We start from the raw sequence: 20,405 nt of genomic DNA on the forward strand, positions 1-20,405 counted from the left end.
ATAAGGAAAGGGGAAATGATTGCTGTGAAGGAAGAGAGTGAGCAAGTGTCACAGTTTATGCAGTGGTTAAGTAGAGAGAAGGGTTTGGAAGATGAATGGCGAGTTACCATCTAAACTGCTTTTGAAGGGGCTAACTAGAGGAATCATGAGTGGGTTGTAATATAATATGGCTTTTGGAGAAACTGAACAATGTACTATGATGAATGATAAAAATAAGTTGTATAATACTTTGCAAGTTGGTAATGGTTAAATGTTTTATTGTTATTTACAGTGACCCCCGACGAAGGGCGCTTGTAGCCCGAAATGCATTGTTTTTTTTTAAATAAACACTGCCTTGTGACGAATTTTGCATCTATCATGTTCTAGTAAGAGGTCCGGAGGGGCACAACTCGAACATATGAAGCCTTGAAAATAGCATACTACTCCGCGTGTGAATGAAAGCAGAGTTGGATAACACAATGTGAGATTTAAAATGATGGAATACTTGGATGAAAATGAGTAAATTGGAGGAAAACTTAAACAGACCGCCATGTGGCGTAATTGAGCTGTGTGATTGGGTTGGGGCGAGATGACGCCCCTCTACGAGCAGTTGTTTACCCAGGTGCCATTTGGGCATGGCATTTTACCAGTGGGCACGCATTCTTGGAGTACTTTGAGAAACATGGAGGATTATTGACTAATAGGTGTGCATCCATCACCATAATTGTTCATTCTAGTAAATACTAGGTCATCTTCCCTTGTTTAATTCTAGTAGGTTTGCCCTGCCAAGAGTTAACAAAGGGTGCAATCAGGTGCGATAAACATCAAGCCACTCGTGATGGCAGTCCCTGCACAAACAACAGGCCACGTGTAGTCAGGCTCTATGGGTTTAATGAAACTATGGGCACACCGGATAACCCACTGTCAGTCACTTTAATGATTTAACAAAAAAATAGATTCATTCTCATCACTAAATTTGCTGCAAAAATGCTGTGATAAACGCAGTTGTGTTCTGTAAAATGTTCAAATCAATGCCAAACAATTCTAGGGGGGGTCCCTAAATTTCAGAGGGGACATGGAACTGCCTTTGGAAAGACATCTATCCAGCTCAAGTCTTTTAACCATCTGCAAAGCTCTCTGATTTCCTCCCTTTCCATTCACTAACTATTGGAACAAGGTTGTGCAACAATGTCAAAAGGAAGTCAGGAGGGAGGTCATTGTAACGTTTATGCACTGCAAGTGGACAACGGACTCAATCCGCTACCTGGGAATTCGGCTGCATAGGGACCCGGAGGTCTTGCTGAGAGAAAACTATGGGGTAGCTTATTCCAAACTTGTAGACGAGGTGGAAGAGTGGAACAGGCTCCCTTTGTCGTTGATGGGCTGGATTGCCATCATGAAAATGATCATCCTACCGCGATTTCAGTTCCTCTTTAACAACATCCCTATAGTGCTCCCCAGGTCTTTCTTTACACAACTGACTCAGACCCTGACCCGACTGGCCTGGGGTGGTAAACAACGGGGGGCTTGGAGCTCCGGACCTAGAGAGCTACTACAGAGTGGTGCAGGCGTCCCATTTGCATACGTGGATACACGCCGAACCAGACGTTCCGCATGTGTTGCTGGAGCGCTTGTTTGCGGATCCGCTCCCACTCCCGGCGACGGTCTTTCTACCCGTGGATCGTAGGGTGGGTCTGTTGGACTCGCTCAGAACTACTAACCATGCATGGCACGCGATTATGAGAAGGCAAGACCGTGACCTCTTATACTCTCCGTTGATGCGGGTGGAGTGGGCAGTTTGGCTCCCCCCTCTGCGGGAAGTAGGGGTGAAATGGGCGCTGGGTGATTTGGGAATAGTTAGGATGGCGGACTTGTTTCAGGACGGAGGGGCCAAGACGCTAGAGAGTGTTGTCTCGACTCAGCCGGGGATCACGTTACTCCAGCGCTTTCAATTCCCAGGGTTCGGGGCGCGTTGCTGTCTCTTTTGGGGCCGTCTGGGGAGGAACCCCCCGAAATCCCGGAGCTTTCCTATGTCATTAAAACTGCGGCGCCGTCCAAAATGGTCTCGATCCTCAAAAAACTTGGTGACCAGCAAAGGGAGCACCAGTGTTCTGCAGCGCGGCGAGCCTGGCAGACGGATCTTGAAATGGACATTTCGGATGAGATGTGGAAGTACTGCTGCTCTAGTACTAAAAAGGTCTCCTTGAATGGTCGACACCGATTAATACACTTTAAGTTTTTGCAGCGGGTCTACTACACCCCTGAAAGGCTACATAGGTACGGGTTGCGCCCCACGGCGGAGTGCGAGCGTTGCCATGTCCCCGTGGCTGACTTCCTACACATGGCCTGGCTTTGCCCAGGTGTTGCCCGGTTTTGGACGGCGGTGTTCCGGGAGTTGAGCCAGATCTTGGAAAAAGAGATCCCCCCTGATCCGGCCCTGGCGTTGTTGGGCTACTCCAGGCCTCTTCCGCGGGCGCTGAGGCGTCTGACGAACATGGCGTTATTGATCGCGCGACGCGTCGTGGCGGCCTGCTGGATGAGAGGGCCGCTTCCTACTAAGAAACGATGGGTTAGAGATATGCTGTATTGCAGCACGCAGGCGGAAACGTATAGCGAACTGTTACCCCCTAGGAGTCGCCCCAAGAACTTCTGGGCGCTGTATAGAACATACATGACTGCCGGAGACCCTGAGGAGGTTGGTCAGGGGGAGACACAACATGAAGCCCCAGGGGCGTGCAGTGGGGCGGTGGGGGGCGTGCCACAAGAATAGGACTCTATTGTGGTGTGATGGGCTATGATGTCAGTGAATCGTCTGGGATGGCGGCCGGTTTGCGGGAGGGGGGTCGGGGTGTCCTCCGTCTGCGGCGTGTGCTTCTTAGCAGTGTGCTTGCGAGATGGAAACGAGAACGGCAGGGTTGGAATGGCCTGGAAGCGAGGGGCGCAGTGTCTGGTCGGAGTTCTGCGCCTGGGTTTGCGACAGCGTGTACAAGTAGAAACAATGAAGGAGGAGACAGTGGCATGGTGGCGGACGGGGGGGGGGGGTTGGGTGTAGAGATATGGTTTACGAAATCTTAGGGGGTTGACCAGACTAGCGGCAGGTTGGCCATGCGGGAAGGTTAGACTACTGTGCAGGCTGGGGGCGAATACGTATTTCACGCATCGGTAGTGATTCGGTCTGGACTGCTTGATGTAGAATTGCAATGCCGCCGGTCCTCTGGGATGTCGGCTAAATGGCTGTGTGAGAGATACTGGACCGGTTCAGAAGAGCTCGCTGGAGCAACCCATTGTATTAGGAGCCTATGGCAGTCTGATATGTCTATTTACTATATCTCAATAAAGGTTTTTCAAAAACAAAAAAAAAAAAAACGTTTATGCACTGCATGTTGGGTTTACACCCAAGATTATGAACAAACATTGGGAAGCCAATAAGTTTGGCTTTTATTTTGAGTCTTCCTGTAGTGAAAAAACACAAAACAAAAACATGATTGCTTCCTGTCCATATGACGTAAAAAATGTAATATGTGATGCTTCAGTGTATTTTGGAGCTGCAACGTAGTCCCTCGTAATTGCAATCATTACATGCAAGCACTCCATAGGATGTGCAGTGTTCCACCAGAGAGCCAACAGCATGAGGTGAAAGAGGACTACTCCTCTTAGATGAAGCCAATGTCCACTCTACGTATAATTTAAAGTATTTATAACATCATCATCATCAACTTTATACGTTTATTAAACCATAAAACTACAACAGTCTTACAAATTTATGAATCAATAAATATTAAGGATAAAATACCAATTATAAGACCATTTTAAAATACATAAAACAAAAATGTATAACAAACAAAGTAAAAACATATTTTCCCTATTCCAAGCTAAAATCATTACTTTATATCATCCGAATCATTATCCATATAGTACATTTTTACATAGGATAAGTGAAAATTAATGCAGCTCCAGACCTCCTAGCCTCAGAAGGGTGGACATTTGCTAATCACACAGAAAAGAAAGGTCCACCCCACTACATCTATAACTTAATTTAGGAATAACTCTGGGAAACATCTCCAACATCTATCTCATATCCCTTAAGCAGCTTTATCCTAATACTCCAACATCATTGGAGATATTTTGCAACTGCACAGACAATGGGATCTTTGGTCCCTGCTTGCAAGAGTCTTAAAGCCACTACATATTGCCTAGCCCCAGTTGCGTACAGATAGGGAACATCCAGGCCATCCTGGGTTTTACATACGAAGGGCAAAAGGAAAAAAAGTGCTGCAAGTTCTCATCTGGATACTGACATGTTGGACAAGCCATGCTCTTATCTACTTTAGATTTCCATTTTGCACAGAAGCTCTGAAAAGGAAGTGAACCAGGTCTAAACCTGATGTACAGTTGCCTAGTTAAAGGAACTAAAAGGTAATTTAAAAAAGGTTGACACATACTATGTGATAAGATGCAGTTAAAGTTCCTTTCCTGCTATTACGCATCTCAGTTGCCCATTTATGTACCAAAAAATCTTCTTTAAGTAAAGACTTGGGAAGAATCAAGGGGCAATCATGATCATTCCAGTATTGCTCGAGGCCGATTCGAGAGAGTATCTCTCTAAATGTCCAAATCCAGTGGATCCTATGGTTTTTGTTTAGTTCACCTATTTATTTAAAAACAATATAGTACTCCACTAGGGCAGGTGATGACTTAAGTATTTTCCAAAATAAAACCAGTCTCAGCTGTGCTTTATGGATAATCGGTTTCAAACCCAGATCCCAGCATAGGGGCAACAAGGGTGTACTCTTAGGGAGCCTAATCAAAGATCTCAGAAAGTTGTTCTCAACTTTTCCCGACCAGGACAATCCTGCAAAACCCCACAGCTCTGCTCCGTAGAGGGCACTCCCAATAGATCCTCTGTATCCCAGACACATGATGGCATAAATTCATACTACTCTTCTTCACCAGGGGAGACCAGAGCATGTTATGGGTGAAACGTAAACCTAAATAATCAAATTCTGGTCTTATTTGTGTTAATGGTCAGAAAATATTCATAACAATAGCTCTGGGATCAAATTTAAAGAGATCAAATATACTTTAGTTAGTTATTATGGGCCTAATGAAGATGATATATTACCGTTGAATAATCTTTGTCTTGCTCTCGCAGACTTAGAGGCCCCTCTGATTTTGGCTGGGGATTTTAACGTGTTCCTAGACAACAAGCTAGATAGGTCAGCCAGGTGGAGAACATGCTAAGTGTGCATGCCTGTTTGGCTGGCCAAAGGCGACCGGCCAAGCCATCATGCGCACTTACAGAGTGCCCACCACTCCTCCTCCTGCTCTGGCCAGCCCAGCCTAAGCCAGTACAGAAAAATAAAGTGATAACATTGCCTTATTATCATTAAATGTTTCCTATTTGAACTGCTCACAGAGCAGTTGGGGGACGCTTCTCCGCCTTAGTGGAGGAGCCGCCGCTGCAGACAACTGTGCTGTCAAGCCAGATATACAATTGTGGTCTTATCCTTCTCCCTACAAGATGTTATACACTGGATGGAAGGGTAGAGTTCATCCTTCAATGGACGGTACAGAGATGAGTGGTTATTAGCTGAGAAACTCTGTGTGGAAAGAGTTTGAACAGATGACACAGTTGCGGAGCACTGTGAGACATGTGGTAAATATATTGGATGATGAATGCTGATGAATCCGAAGTGGAGCTATCTGATTGATGGAAAAAAAACTCCTACGAGATACAATGCCTATCCACTCCCACAGGACCAACTCTTAAGTTATGCGATGTATGTACAATTCGGCTCTCTGGATTTCCTAGTTATCACATTACTTTGAATATTTTCTCTAATTTATGTCTTTGTTTTTTCCTTATTGTGAAAGAAGCAATAATAGTGTTAACTAAAATGGGTTCATCACAAGAAATCTCACCGGGAATAATGTTGGAAAATGAGACACTTGACACCCTCTGGAACAGAAAGTCATCCTTGTCGTACCCAGTAACTCTAAGGAAGAAGGCTTCCGATGGGGGCACAAAGTCTGTTACATTCCATATGCCGTATGGCTTGCGGTCTGGGTAGTACTTCACAGGAATTGTTTTGAGTGGACCTCCTGACGTGCTCAGAAGTTCAAGACGGTCAACTCTGGCGGGATATGCAATGCCTGTGGTGTTTAGCAGCACATATGTAGGTATTCCTGTAAATAACAGAAGTGTGGTTAAATCATAGTTAATAGAATACAACACAAATAGGCTCACAACTTTATATATATATATACATATATGTATATGCACACAAAGATATATATCTACATATACATACATATATATGCATATATATATCTTGTACACTTTTACATAATCATTTAGAAAAACACACTGAGCTCACTTATCAGTGTTTATGAACTAAAACATTTTGTGAACTTCATTCTGGATCCTAGAAGCAGGGGTGTTCATTTTTCACTCCCAGAGCTAATGAATCCTGGGAACCCATTAACTCTGACAGGTGAGGAATTAAAGGGGATTTTGGGTTGAAAGAAGATAATTCATTGATTAAATGGTCATTTATCGGGGGAATCCATAAGTCCTGGTCTGACATCCATGACAATTCCATATTTTAGACTTCAGTTTCACCAGGAGTTTTGAAGATCTAAAATCTCCAGGAGAAACAAGCAAGGTCCATAGTTATTTTGTAGATCTTATGATTCCTGATGGTGTTGGTAACCAACCACATTGGGATTTAAAAGCCTATTTTAATGAGTGCCCATGTCATTTGTCCTTTGTCATACAGAACATTGCTATGAAACCAGAGCCTGATATATTAAAATGACCAGAACATGGCTAATTAGGAGAAGCATATTTCACATTAAATCGGTGCTAAATTAATGGAAGAGGACAAGTCTATGTAATATACACTACGCTTGATGCACCAGGTTTCCTGGCACTGTGCTGGACCAAAGTTATTCACCTCAAGAGTTAGGTCATCAAGGCATAAAGAGTCCAACATTCCACTGGCCAGTAGGATGTTTCTCACAATATTTACTTATGGTTTCTTTGTGCATGCAGCCAAGAAACTGTAGGGTGATAGTATCTTGATGATGCAAGATTTCAAAAATCATAATACACAACACATTTACTCATTGAAGACATGAAAAGCTGAAAGTGTACCTTGCATACGTTAACACAGTAATGCACAAAACTGAGACAGGTGTAGTAGAAACACCGTAAAAGAGTTCTTTTGAAATGAAAGATGAAGCAACATATATACAAAACAGTACTAATACATATAAATGAGTTGCACTAATGAGAATGCTTATGAAAATGCTGTTTGTTGGCATTTGCTGATGAAATAAAGTGAAATGAAATAAAGTGGTCTAGTGTTTCTATTGCTTTCCAGTAGAATGCACCATGTAGACAAGTTGGTGCAAAACTGAAAAAATACTAGTTCGGAACTTGAAATTTAAACTGATGCAGGAGATTTTATAGTTTGTAAAAACTTCAAAACGATTTTTGTAATAAGACAAGAGAAAATTACATACTCGTGGAAGTTGAGAAAAATTGTGGTAGTAGACTATTTTTAACCTTAGTCCTTTTCATGTGATAATACTTAATGAAAGTTCTACTTTATTTTTATGAAATTATGTTATTGCATTATATTTGCTATAGTTTTAGAGTTTATTTAATTTAAAATTGTTATGCCAATGTGAGGTCTTTTTCAAATGTGCTTTTACTCTAATGCTGATTTATTTCTTGGCCTATATCAATGGTTCTTTTGCAACCAGTAAAATATTTCCTTATTTGTTCAGTACATGTGTAACATTCAACATTCCTAAATGTTTCCTCAATGTTCACAGTGAATTGTTCCTGTGGGAACAGGATTCCAGCTGTTAGTACAAAATGATACTTTGTATTCTTCTTCGCCGTTCTTAGACCCATGTGGATGTTAAATCTGTCATTTCTCTTCAGTGGTGTAACAAAGGTCCCAGCAGCAATTCCAGTGCAAGGACCCCCTGAGCACAATACCCTGGCCCGAGAGTTCCTGAGTGAAGCCAAAGAGGAGCCTCTCCATGTACTTTGTAGGGGGACCCTCTCAAGTTTTGTTACGCCACTGTTTCTCTTGGCTATCATGGGAAACCAACTTGTAGTTGCAAATGTCCTAGGTGACATTATGTGAATCTGAGCACATTACAATCTTACAACAGTGGTATGATGGTGCATCACTAGAACTGTAACAGAGACATTATGAGAAGAAAGCCCAAAGGAGGGGGAATGGCACTTGATTGTTTGCCTTTTTATCAGCGCCATTCTGATTTTTCCTACTTGAGACCAGAATGCGATGCTGATCGATTTTCGATGATTTTAGAAAAGTATCCTTTATCGCTTTTTAATTTTGGATTACTTTGAAATGGCTACAGTTGGGAGCTAATGTACTGAAACCCTTATTTGCTGAACCATTTCATTTTCTTTATTTCTTTTCTCGCAAACTAATGGACTCACCCTTAGTGGACTTTAAATCTGAAACTTTTCCCTTTTTCTTTCGGATCGTGAGTTGTTAAATGAACTATCCTTCTGCCTTTGATGGTAGTGGGATTCTGTAACCCAGCAAATTGATTTATGTGAAAATCATTCTTTGAAGCTTGGCCTAAATGTTTGGCATTATATGGCAAGTTGTGATAGTTTTAATGAGATTACTTTAAAGACTGCTTATTGTCATGTATTTTTAATCTCTAATACAATAACCAATTTAATTTAATATCTATCTGAGTCTATTATTGAGTCTTGTTGGTTCTTCCATTGAAACTGTGCTATTTTCCAATGATTTAAAGGCGTGGTAGGGAGAATCAGTGAGCTTTTATGGAATATCAAGTTCTGCTTCTTTTGTTCTGTGTGGCCGTAGCAGAACTTTAGGTTTGCATAAATCTAGCCCAACTGAACTTCTTAGGAGGTTGGGTCTTCCTATTGCAAATTCTTTATTTCTACAGCATGGTTTTGAGAATGGTGTACTTAGGCCTGACTTCAAGTTTGTAAGTTAGCTGCCAATTTATGTTCTTCAATGGAAGCTAAAGTGGTGTTTGGTCACCCTAATTTCCACCCCTCCCATCGGCGGAGAAAGATTCATCAGAGGATCATTGATTGCCTCTGTGGAAAATGGAAATGCTGCAGATTGTCTAATAGTAAAGGGTCCACTACAGTTAGAGTTGTAAGAAGAGTAAGCTTACAGAAAATCTTTACTACTCTTGTGCTGCAATGTTCTTGTTGGCTTACCATGTTTGTCTGTGTTGTATGATATTCTATTTAGATATGCCATTTACCAACAAGCTAGTAAATGTTACTTGAATCTCAGCAACTGCTGAGCTGCACAAGCTCTTGCCCTGGGAATGAGGCTATAACAGTAGTGTGAACTGGGTGTGCCAAAGTAGAGCAGCAATTTGCAGCACCATTTTGAAGTTAGCCGCCATTTTGTGTCATGATCGAAATGAAGCTTCTATTCCTCCTGTCTGCTACAGAAGAAAAAGTAGCCTCGATTGTTTCTTTTTATTATTCAAGGTTGAGCTTCGCGGAACTAATGAATAGCCCTGCTCTGTGTTTGCATGCCTTTCTTCATATGTAGCCCTGCTCCCACTCTCCGAGAGACGGGCACGGGCTGAGTAACCTTGAAGCTAAGATAAGGTGTTCCTGGTTTCAGGATGGTAGCTCATCCTTCTGTGCCTCCTTTGTTAACCTGCTCCAACTGGAAATTTCCAATCTGGGCGGGTCCTTTTGGGTATTGGAAAATGTATAATATCTGATGTTATGTTGGGGAGGATCAGTCCCATGGCAGCTATGTCATGAGGCTAATGAATAGCCCTGCTCTGTGTTTCCATGCGTTTCTATATATGTAGCCCTGCTCCCACTCTCCAAGAGACGGGCACGAGCTGAGTAACCTTGAAGCTAAGATAAGGTGTTCCTTGTCTCAGGATGATAGCTCATCGTTCTGTGCCTCTTTTGTTAACCTGCTCCAACTGGAAATTTCCAATCTGGGCGGGTTCTTTTGGGTATTGGAAAATTTATAATATCTGATGTTATGTTGGAGAGGGTCAGTCCCTCGGCAGCTATCTCAGGAGGCTGGTCAGACCGGACGCTCAAGCGCATACTAATAAAGCAACTTTGGTTTATATTCTCTACTGTCTGATCGACTCTTCATTTGTGCGGAAGGCTGGAGGTGGTGGCGAGTGACCAGGGTGGCCCTAATTGGGTCACTTACTTCAAGATTTTTTTAATAGTAAAGGGCCCACTATGGTTAGAGTCGTAAGAAGAGTAATCTTACAGAAAATCTTTACTACTCTTTTGCTGCAATATTCTTGTTGGCTTACCATGTCTGTGTGTGTTGCATGATATTCTAATCAGATCTTGTCATTTGCCAACAAGCTAGTAAATGTTACCTGAATGTCAGCAACTGCTGAGCTGCACAAGCTCTTGCCCTGGGAATGAGGCTATAACAGCAGTGAAAACTGGGTGTGCCAAAGTAGAGCAGCAATTGCAGTGCATAAGAAAAGGAAAGCAAGCATTGGCAAAGCCAATAGGTCTGGCCTTAAATATACATGGACATTTTTTTCGTGTTTATTCATTTTTACCAACATATATAGAAAATTTAAATAATATAAAAAATAAAGGAATAGACACCAGCACTGACACTGAAGTGCACTCCCTTTGCAACAGTGTGATCGGGCAAAATGCAGTCATTCACAGTGCCAGGAAGCCAATGGCTGGCGTGGGCTTACCCATTCTGTTTTTCTGTATGTTATGGTGAGCGGAAACAAAATGTAAATAACACTTGGACAGATCGATGAATGAACAGGGCTGGCCAAAAGCCCCTGTATGTAATCATTTTTTTATTTGCCAAGCTGTCTCTAGGCTAGATGTAAAAAGGATTGTGTGCCAGACCACCGCCGTGTTTTGCTCTGTTCAGTGCTCAATTTGGCGTGGTTGTTGCAAGTGATGGGCACCTGTAGTGATCTTTGAACTTCAGACTTTGACCCAGCACAAGGGAAAGAAACGCAGAAAAGGGAGAAAGAATGAGGGAGAGAAAGATTGGAGAACAAGAACAAATAGAAAAGGCGGGATGGAACAGAACTTGCAAGAGTGAGAGAAAGAAACAGGAAATGTTCTGTGGCAGAAGAAAGAGGCATGAGGTGGAGTCATGACAATGCATTCTCAGGATCAGCTACCACTAGCATTCAGCGACTCCAGCAGTAGGTTCCTAAGAAAACCTTCGAGGGACTGCACCTATTTTTGCTTTCTCTTTACAAATTAAGTACTCAGTATTTTGAACAACACCCCTTCCCAGGAACTGTTAGTCAGGCACAGACACAATATTATAAATCAGGTGAGGTGTGCTGAAGCAGAAGAGTCTAGGGCTGGGACAGGCTTAAAGATGAGAAGGTGGTGCAGCTATAAGAGGCACATCGTCAGAATCAGGGAAGCACAAGAGCAGTGAAGATGTAGGTAGGTGAGGATAAGGTACACGAGGATTTTGTGAGGGTTCAGGGTTAACGGAGAAGGATCAGGCTTGGGGGTCAGGTGTTCATAGGGTGTCCCCTACTATGTTCATTAACCTTCTGTTTATGTTTATGTGAATGACCCGCTATGATGGCCCAGAGCCATTTCACAACTTAAAAAGTCTACCTCCATTTGTCTTTAAATACATCCCAATGGCACTGTTGGATATTGCATGTTATCCTGAAAATTCTTAAGTACTAATTTCAGTTGGCAGTTTTTAAACACCACATGATAGTCTCCCCAGAGTGACTAAGTGCTATTTAAAGTTTCCACTATTGTTATCATTTAGACTTGACACTTATTTTATGGCTCTACGAAACATGAAAGAATGATTCGAACTGTACAGGCTACAGAGATCTCAGCAGTAGTATTCTAGTTAGATGAAGTAAACATCCCTTGCTGCGTGCACTTCTCTTTGCTGCTTAAAACGACACTAGCCAACAGAATCAGCCAGCCCAACCTGGAATTCCAGGTGCATTATCAGGGTACCAAGATACCTCTTGCTGTTGTTGTAGTACCTGGGTGTCATCCAGGTCAAGTTTGTGTCTCATTGCTTGAGACTGTATCTATTTATGGATGTATGAGGGCTGGTGATGTTTTGTATTAGTTACGATGGGGTCCGCAAATAAGCGGTGGACCTCTGGGTGAAGTACCAGATAAGCAATGTAGAATAATCAGGGGAATCGAGTCCTGAATTTCTTCTAATTCCTCATTTCTCAGGGGATCCTCTGGGTCCCACTTATAATCCCCGGTACCTCACCCTCCCCAGAATAACAGATGCCCCCATTATCTGCAAATATGGGGTGACTGAATTACCAGGCAGGTTACCGAGGTCCTCATAATGAGGCCTTAAATTATACAAGACTGAAATATTCTTCGACAGCAGTCTACCAAACCAAATGTACAGCCCATTGGCAATTTTGCACAGAATTCCACTTTGTTACTATTTTAATAATATTATTAAAATTGCTATAATTAAGTATATGAATATTTATTGTAATATTCCTGTTAAAGTCAACAAAAAGAATAAGAATAAGAAATGTCTCTCAGATTCTGAAAACAGATATTGCAGGTATTCATATTAATAAGTGCCAGTTCCAAACAGAGCTAACGTTTTGATGGGAGGTGCTCAATAGACAATTCAATAATGTTACATCCCACTTGTTTTAATATTTCTAACAGTGGATAGGGATTTATCAGTGTATCAATATGTTGCTATCAGTCTATCAATTAGAGTCATAATTGATATACAGGTGCCATTAAGGCCTTGAGTTCCTATCAAATTGAGTTGCAAACCCTAGGTCTATGGTTTAAGAAGACGAAATTGTGGTTCAGTAAGATGCAGTTTTGTGAATCTCCCTGGACAAAAATCTGATTCCCCTCGACTTCACCGTGCTGTACATTCTGGGTATGAAGCAACCCAGATGGGAACAAAAATGTATGTATGCCATATTTGTATAGTATAAACCTAGCAAAAAGGCAGCGGAGCACTGTACAGGGTCAAAGGTAAGCATAAAGCCAACAAATGATAGAAGGGTTAGTTGGTTATTCGATTGTTAGTGCATTGTGATGTAGTGATCTTTAAAGAGGAGTGTCTTCATCTCTTTCTTAAACTGGAGCACCGTTGGGTCTTCTACATGAATACAGGGATGTTGTTACAGACAATGGGTGCATCGATGGAAAATAAGTTGCATATGAGTAAGCATGATCTGAATTACGTTAGTATTACATTCGAAGACACTACTTGTATTCATTAATTAATCACTTCCAAACTCTTTTATGTGGTAAACCCACTCATAGGGCCACATGTATGAAGCTTAGTGTTTAAGATTAATAAAAAGCAAAGTTTGTATGAAAGTGTGTTTTATACTATCTGTTATTCCCAATGGTCGCATGAATATTATTGACATAGATTTCAGTTTGCGACCCATTGGGAATCACAAAAATCACAGACCCCCATGTATGTGACTGCTTTTAAATAAAAAAACGTTTTTATTTTTTAAACAAAGTCCGTTTTCCTTAAAGGAAAACGGGAGGTTTTTCAAAAGAAAAAAAATAAACATTTTAGTTTCATTTTTTAAGAGTAGGCAGTGATCCGTGAGACCACTTCCTGCTCTTAAAAATGTATATTATTTTAATTCTCAAAGCGGAAGGGGTCCCTCGGGAACCCCTTTCAGTTTGCGAATGGCTTACCACAAACTTTGAGTTGGTGGTAAATTGTGAATGTTTTGTGACCGCATTTTGGCCGCAAAACATTCGTACATACCAATACGAATCGGTATTTGAAAGGGATGCCCTAAACACACCCCTTCCAAATACAGATTCGCAAACTCAAATTGTGATTTGGTTATAGATTACTGAATCGCAGTTAGGGCTTTGTACATTTGTAAATGCTTTTTTGCATTCTAATCGGCCCATTTGCGACTGCAAAAAGGCTTTCCCCATGCGGCCCATAGTCTCAAATTTAATAATTTTGAGTTCCATAAATGCAACAATAAAATAAATTGTGCATCACTGAAATTATGACTCAATGGGAAGTGGATGCGGTGACAAGAAGCAAAGAAAAGAATTGGGCTTGGAAGGAATTTGGTAAAGGAAGTTGGAAGATGCACTAAAGTGGTGCTGACTAGAGGCAGAGTAAGGGGAGGTGTCAGGAGGGAGACTGAGGGTCTGAAGAATACTGTAGGTGAAGGGATACATAAAACCCACGTACTGGTGGTGAGGCATGCTTAATTTCTGCCGTTGTTTGCAGCTGATGGGCACGGGCGCTAATATTTATAACCAGGCTTCTTTTTTCTCATCAGACTTTGACCACAGCAAGAGACAGGAAAGGTAGAAAAAGAAGCAAGAGAAAGATAAGAAAACAAAGATAAAAGTAATAGTGGACGGTAAACTCCGCTCCTCGAGCCGAGTCTGCAGAGTTTTGCCCAATCTGCATTCCACTTGGAGAGTGAAGTTTCACACAACTCCACCAACCGTCGTGTGGCGAAGTTTTTTCTTGCACGTGGTTTGCCAACGGTAAGCTGGTGAGAGCAAGCAATAATATCAAGCACTAGACCACCACCTGGCGCAATTTCTCAACACAGCGGTCATGGCAAGTCCCCACTGCTTGCGTTGAGAAAGCTGCCTTTCGCGATGTGAAAGTTGCCATTCAAGTTGTGGTGCTGTTTGGGTTGATTTTACACTGCAGGACTGGCTCCCAGCACTAAAAATCAGTGCTAACAGCGCAACGCACTGCAACTCTGCCGTTCGTGTACTTTGTGAATCTCGCTGAGTTTTTGTGTAACTTCGCGGAGTGGAACTCCGTTAATTACGCCCAGGCCTTGATACAAGGAGAAATCTAGGTTGATGAAGAACCTGCAAGAGTGAGAAAAAGAGACAGGGAGTGTAGGATGGTAGAAGAGACATGAGGTGAAATCATGACTAGGTGACCCATATTTCACAGCGACAGTGGGTTTGGGCCCCTTCACTTATGTTTTTTTAAACTAAGTGCAGCAGGCAAGGAAAAGGCTCCAAAGAAGAGCTAATGATGAAGTGGCAGAGAGACTGAAACCAATGGGTAAAGTTTCTCTTTGAAGGTAGGAGGACGGGCAATGATGAGGATTATGAAAACTTTGTTCCATGGACCGGGGTGGAAAGTGGTAGTGACATGAGAAAGTATGTAGGCCTGTAAATCCCCCCTTTTAATTAAGAAATCTTTGTTGTTAAGAAATGTTATTAGGTAGCACTCAAAAGTAGGTTTCTTGGTTTTGTGTACTTGCTTTTTATAGTTCTTGTATTAATTAAAAATCCTACCATCATTGTTCGCTCTGATTATAACACACCATTTAATGTACTTGAAATTGTAACTTTCTGGAGGACATTTAGAGTTTGGTGAATGCAGACAAACCACATAAAAAATGGGGCACTAGCCATTTACCCCATTAAGAGTATATGTATACACTATTAAGAGAGATTGTATACCTTCTAAGTAGGATGAATGGGACACTCGACAATATTTGGCAGTTCATCCACATCCACCAAAGTGTTAATGACCACTTCTGTATACAATAGATTCTTTTATATGTATAATTATTGTAGTATCAACTTCTGATAAATTAATCAATGTTACTGAAAGGCACATCATCTTATTTGTTGGCCACTAATGGTGGGAAGACAAGTGTGTGGCATTCTGTAATCATTTCATGTGACTGTATTAATCATTGGTATAGGGTTTCAGCTTACCTTTCACAGGTCGATTAGATGTTTGCTTGAAGTCTAATGTTGGCTTTCTTGAAAAGCCAGCACGGAAATCAATTGTACTTAGACCTGTGATACGGACAGAATGCCTTCCATTGCTTGATACCTGAAATAGAATGGATATATATATATAAATGTAGAGGTCTCCATTTGCCATATTTATGTTTTTTGGGATAATTGCATTTTTGGGTGCTTGATCTGCTCGCTGCGCAACTTATATGGGTTAAAATACCACCTATTGTACATTATAAGAAAATTGCAAGTCGCAGAGGAATTCCATGATGACATAGAGGAAAAGGGCTGAAGCTGACTTTATAAGATCATGGAACTCCAAGGTGACTTGGAATATTCCTTTAATGATTACATTTATTATTTTATTCCTTATAATACATGGCCACACCATCACCACAAATCTCTTAAATCCTTTGTGTCCTGCTATTTAATGTTCACTGCAGGCACGATGAACAAAATCAAAATCTGTACTGCGAAATTAAACACACCAAAAGCAATTACTACTTTTCGCCTAAAGATATTAGGTTGAATTTCAAGTTAGTCATAATAAAAATGTTGTGTTAAAACATACAAAGTTTTTATCCTTCCCATAATGGCCTATATTGTGAAAAAATAAACATGTTGCCATAAATATCTAAAATGCTTTTCTTTTTAGAAAAACATATCAGAAGAAGGAAAAGGCAGTTCCTGTTTTTGTTCTTTAAGCTTCAGCTGAACTGCCTAACACCCTCTCTGCTGGCTCTGGCAGGAGTCATTTTGACAACTGACCTCAACTATAATAAGTACTTACAGTTGAGCGACTACATTATCTCTTTATTAAAGGTAACTAGATGCATCACAAGTCGCCTGTAATTCGGAAATTAAAGAGAGGCTTTAATACAAGGAGCGCGGGCTCCCACGCGGTTACTTGCGTCTCCATATGAGCAGCTCTTTTACCCAAATACCCACTTGTGAAACAAAGTAAAAGCTTTTAAAAGTTTAATCATGGGATTTTTTGCATTTTCCCTTGTTCTTTTCCTAATTTGCACATGAGCCACCCTGCTAGTTTGTTCTACTTTCTGCTGGTGGATCTTAAAGCAAAAGACAGATGCTGTTGAACATACTGCAGTGCAATTCATTAGGTAAGTCAATGTTTCCTTCATTATACACCGTGGGCCCGATTCCAACGCCATTTGTGCTCACAGATCACATTTACTAGTGCAAATGTCTTGAATTACAACTTCATACAATCACAAATTGTGACATTGCTGTTTTACATACTATTACACAACTTCTGTGTTATATCATGGGACTAAATTCCACAAAAGCGTGCTGGGTTGGGGTTTCAAAGAATGGTTAGCCTTGAAAGTTTGGAAACTCCCACAGACATGGTTTGTGGACTCCATCCCCCAGAAAATCCCCTTACTGGGGAATGCGGTGTGAGACTGTGGGGTCAAGGGTTTTTCCCAATAAGAAAAACATTTTACCTATAAAGAAAACACAGAATAACAGGGATGTGTATCTTTGAGAGGGTCTGATTGACATGTCCTCAGAACCCTGAAGTGAAAAACATCATCATTTATTACTGCTACCCGTCCACAATTGTATGTGATGTATGGCCTACGCAGATCATCTGCCCTGCTTTCAATAGACATGCAGAGTTAGAGAAGTCATGGGGAGCCATATACAACATGGCCTGAGCTGCCTCAGTCACCTGTCCTGTATTATACCAAAGACTTAATGATATAATGTGCCCTAACGGCACATCAGACATTTGCGTAGCACAGAAGGGGGTGCAGATACTTGCATGGTCCATTCTGTAATATGGATGGTGGCGTCTGTTCCCAAGGTGCTTGGCCTTATTTGCATCAGGGCGTGGGCCCCATGCAGATGAGGGAATTATTCTTATAGATACAGGTGCAGAGGCAAAGAGGCTGACAGAAAGCGTGCTGCCTGTGTACCATATAGAGGTTGCACACTGTGAATACCCTTCACGAGGCTGTCCCATTGGAGTAAGGCATGGGGATCCCAGGGACGCCTCCTAGACATCCCCTTGCAGGTGGGTGCAGTGAATGACTGAATGAAGAGTCACTGTCTCCGTTTAAATATGAGGTCGAGTTTACCCTCTCAGTGAGAAGTGGACGGAAGCATTCAAACAGTGCGCTTGCCTTTCACCGCAACCCTTTCTGTAATTAAAGAGCCCTGGGTCACAAAAAGCAGGCATACACGTCTGTTACTTTGTATTGTAAACCCGTAGGTGTACACAGGGTAGAGAGCTGAGCCAGAACAAACCATGCTGTGCACATGACTACTTTACCCATGCATGCAACTGTGTAATAGGGTGCTCTGTTCAAGATGCGGAGCAGCACAGAGTGGGAGAGTGATCCCTATTTATAATTTGGCATCTTCACTCCTGCCGCACACTCCCATCACCCCACCCCCCTGTAAGCATTCTACCTGTCCCATGCCCCCACCAAAATACAATGCCTGACACCCGGCCATGTCCCCACGACACCCTCAGCATTTTCCCCCCACCACAATATTAAAATACGTCTTTTATTTTCCACTGTTGATACACCACAGCAGTGAATACCCAGATTGAAATCTAGTATTCATGCTAGTAGCTCTCAGCGAGAGCAACACATAACACACAGAATTAAAGATTGACTCTTGTGTGACATTTAATGTCATTCTGAGCGACGAGGAGAAAAATATCTCTGTTATTCACATTTTAGCCATCCACTCTTTTATGTTATATATGGCCCCTCTAAACATCTGTACCTGCTTCCAAGATATACCCAGGGGCAGAGGAGTGATGGGGGAGCCATACATACCATGTAAAATGTGAAAAAACCTGGCCTCCTGCCATCCATCACCACCACCCTCAACATATACCCACACCTTCCCTCCCACACTGAAATAAAATACCTGGTCTTCTGGCCCCTACTTGAATACCTCTGGAAATTACCTTACATATCCTAAATCCAAATAATTTAAAAAAATACCTGGCATCCTGCTAATCAACTGTACCACTTTCTGTATAACTCCCCTACATGCCCCACTCCACCCAAACTGGAAATACAAGATAATATTTGGTGTCTTCTCACCCATCCTGCACTGCCCTCTGCATAACCCCCGTCCTAATTGAAATGTAAATCCCTGCCCTCCTGTAGTCTTCCCCAATCACCTTCTGTACCATCCTGCATCACTCCTTCCCAAAGGATCAGTCTCCATGTGACAGCGGCTCTCCCAGAGTCCCTCGCCAGCACTCCTTGATCTCGCCTGTCAGCATGGAGAGACGAGTGGAAAGCTGGTTGATGCAGGCACAGGGCCACCTACGGTCTTCCACTTTCATCAGGTCTTTGGAGACCCAGGAAAGGCAGAAAAAGGCGGGTGAGACCACCAACCGCCATAACGCCAGGGGCGCAGCTTCAGGGGTGGTGTTTGGGGTGTTGCACCCCGTAATGAATGCATGCTGTAGTAAATAGTTGGGTACAGGTGATTTCAGTCGGGTATGTTGAGGCGTCTGTTGGATTTCACCTAGGATTTTTACATGCACACACAGAGAAAAACATACAAACACACACTCTTTCTCTCCTCTCTCTTTTGAAGTTCTTAAGAAATGTTGGTTATTTTACAAAATATTGTGTTTTAAGTGCGCCTAACAATCGGCACTGCTCTTCCCATTGCCCTTAAGCTCCCTCATATTCTATTTCCCAAGTATGAATTTTGCCATGACATGCCAGCCTGATTGTCGGAGAATCTGAAGCTCACCCCGCTCCCCCCATCTTACTGACCAAGCTCCGCCCCTGCATAAAGCGAAACAAAGGGAAAGTGAGCGCTTCCCCTGGTGATGCAACAACACTGCCCAATCATGTTGTTTCCCCACTTGTGTGGCGTCACTGACGAGAACAACTAGAATTCGATCTGATCTTTCTTGATAGAAACTCACTATGGTAGCCATAGATAACACAAATAAGTGTGACAACGTGCCATTGCACAGAGGCACTGGCGTTTCACAGTGCTTAACTGTACATTGGGAAGATCCCAACACCCAAACAGAAAGGAAGTCACGTGACTGTCCATAGAGCTGAGACAGGTACAGTTTTACAAGAGTATATCAAGAAAGCTTTATGAATGCGAAAAGGTGTAAAGCTACAACCTAACAGATAAAAACTCTGCAAGGGCATATAACAACAAAAACACAAACTATGTTATGTTTGCAAGAGCATGATTGAATAAAACTACACGCTGAAATCTTCTATTATCTGTACATTTGTTTGGGTAATGTGAATGGTATAAATGAATCCTGCTAACAGAAGACAGCTGGAGGGCATGAGTGGAAGAAAAGGAACCAACTTAATTCCAGGTTCATAAATATCTAACAGTGCCCCCCACCCCCACCTTGGATATTATAGCTATTGTAAAACCTACATTTCAAAATATGCTTTGTAAAATATTTAGTTTTAATTGTATTTGTAGGTGAAAGGAGATGTAAAGGACAACTGCGCTGAACTTCTCATGGCGATTAGGCAGCCTCCTTTTCCCACTATTTCTGAGATAAATCTTGCTATGAAAAGTTTGAATTGGATGCACCGTGAATAAGAAGACAGATGTCTAGAAGGTGATGGCAGTCTTTAGGCACAATTCACATTATTTACTAGGTGAT

At 42.0% G+C, this 20,405-nt stretch overlaps 1 protein-coding gene across 1 annotated transcript in view; it reads right to left on the reverse strand.

Moving 5' to 3' along the window:
• HMCN1 (hemicentin 1) overlaps window positions 1-20,405 on the reverse strand; it is a 1,072,905-nt gene that overhangs the window by 790,877 nt on the left and 261,623 nt on the right. The window contains exons 7-8 of the mRNA XM_085601687.1: window positions 15,731-15,851; window positions 5,902-6,165 (exon numbers count right to left, since the gene is read on the reverse strand). Of these exons, the coding sequence (XP_085457813.1) occupies window positions 5,902-6,165; window positions 15,731-15,851 (385 nt within the window). The remainder of the gene's footprint in view (window positions 1-5,901; window positions 6,166-15,730; window positions 15,852-20,405) is intronic.

Source organism: Triturus cristatus, chromosome 4_2 (genome assembly GCF_964204655.1).
Source record: "Triturus cristatus chromosome 4_2, aTriCri1.1, whole genome shotgun sequence".
Classification (NCBI taxonomy): Eukaryota; Metazoa; Chordata; class Amphibia; order Caudata; family Salamandridae; genus Triturus; species Triturus cristatus.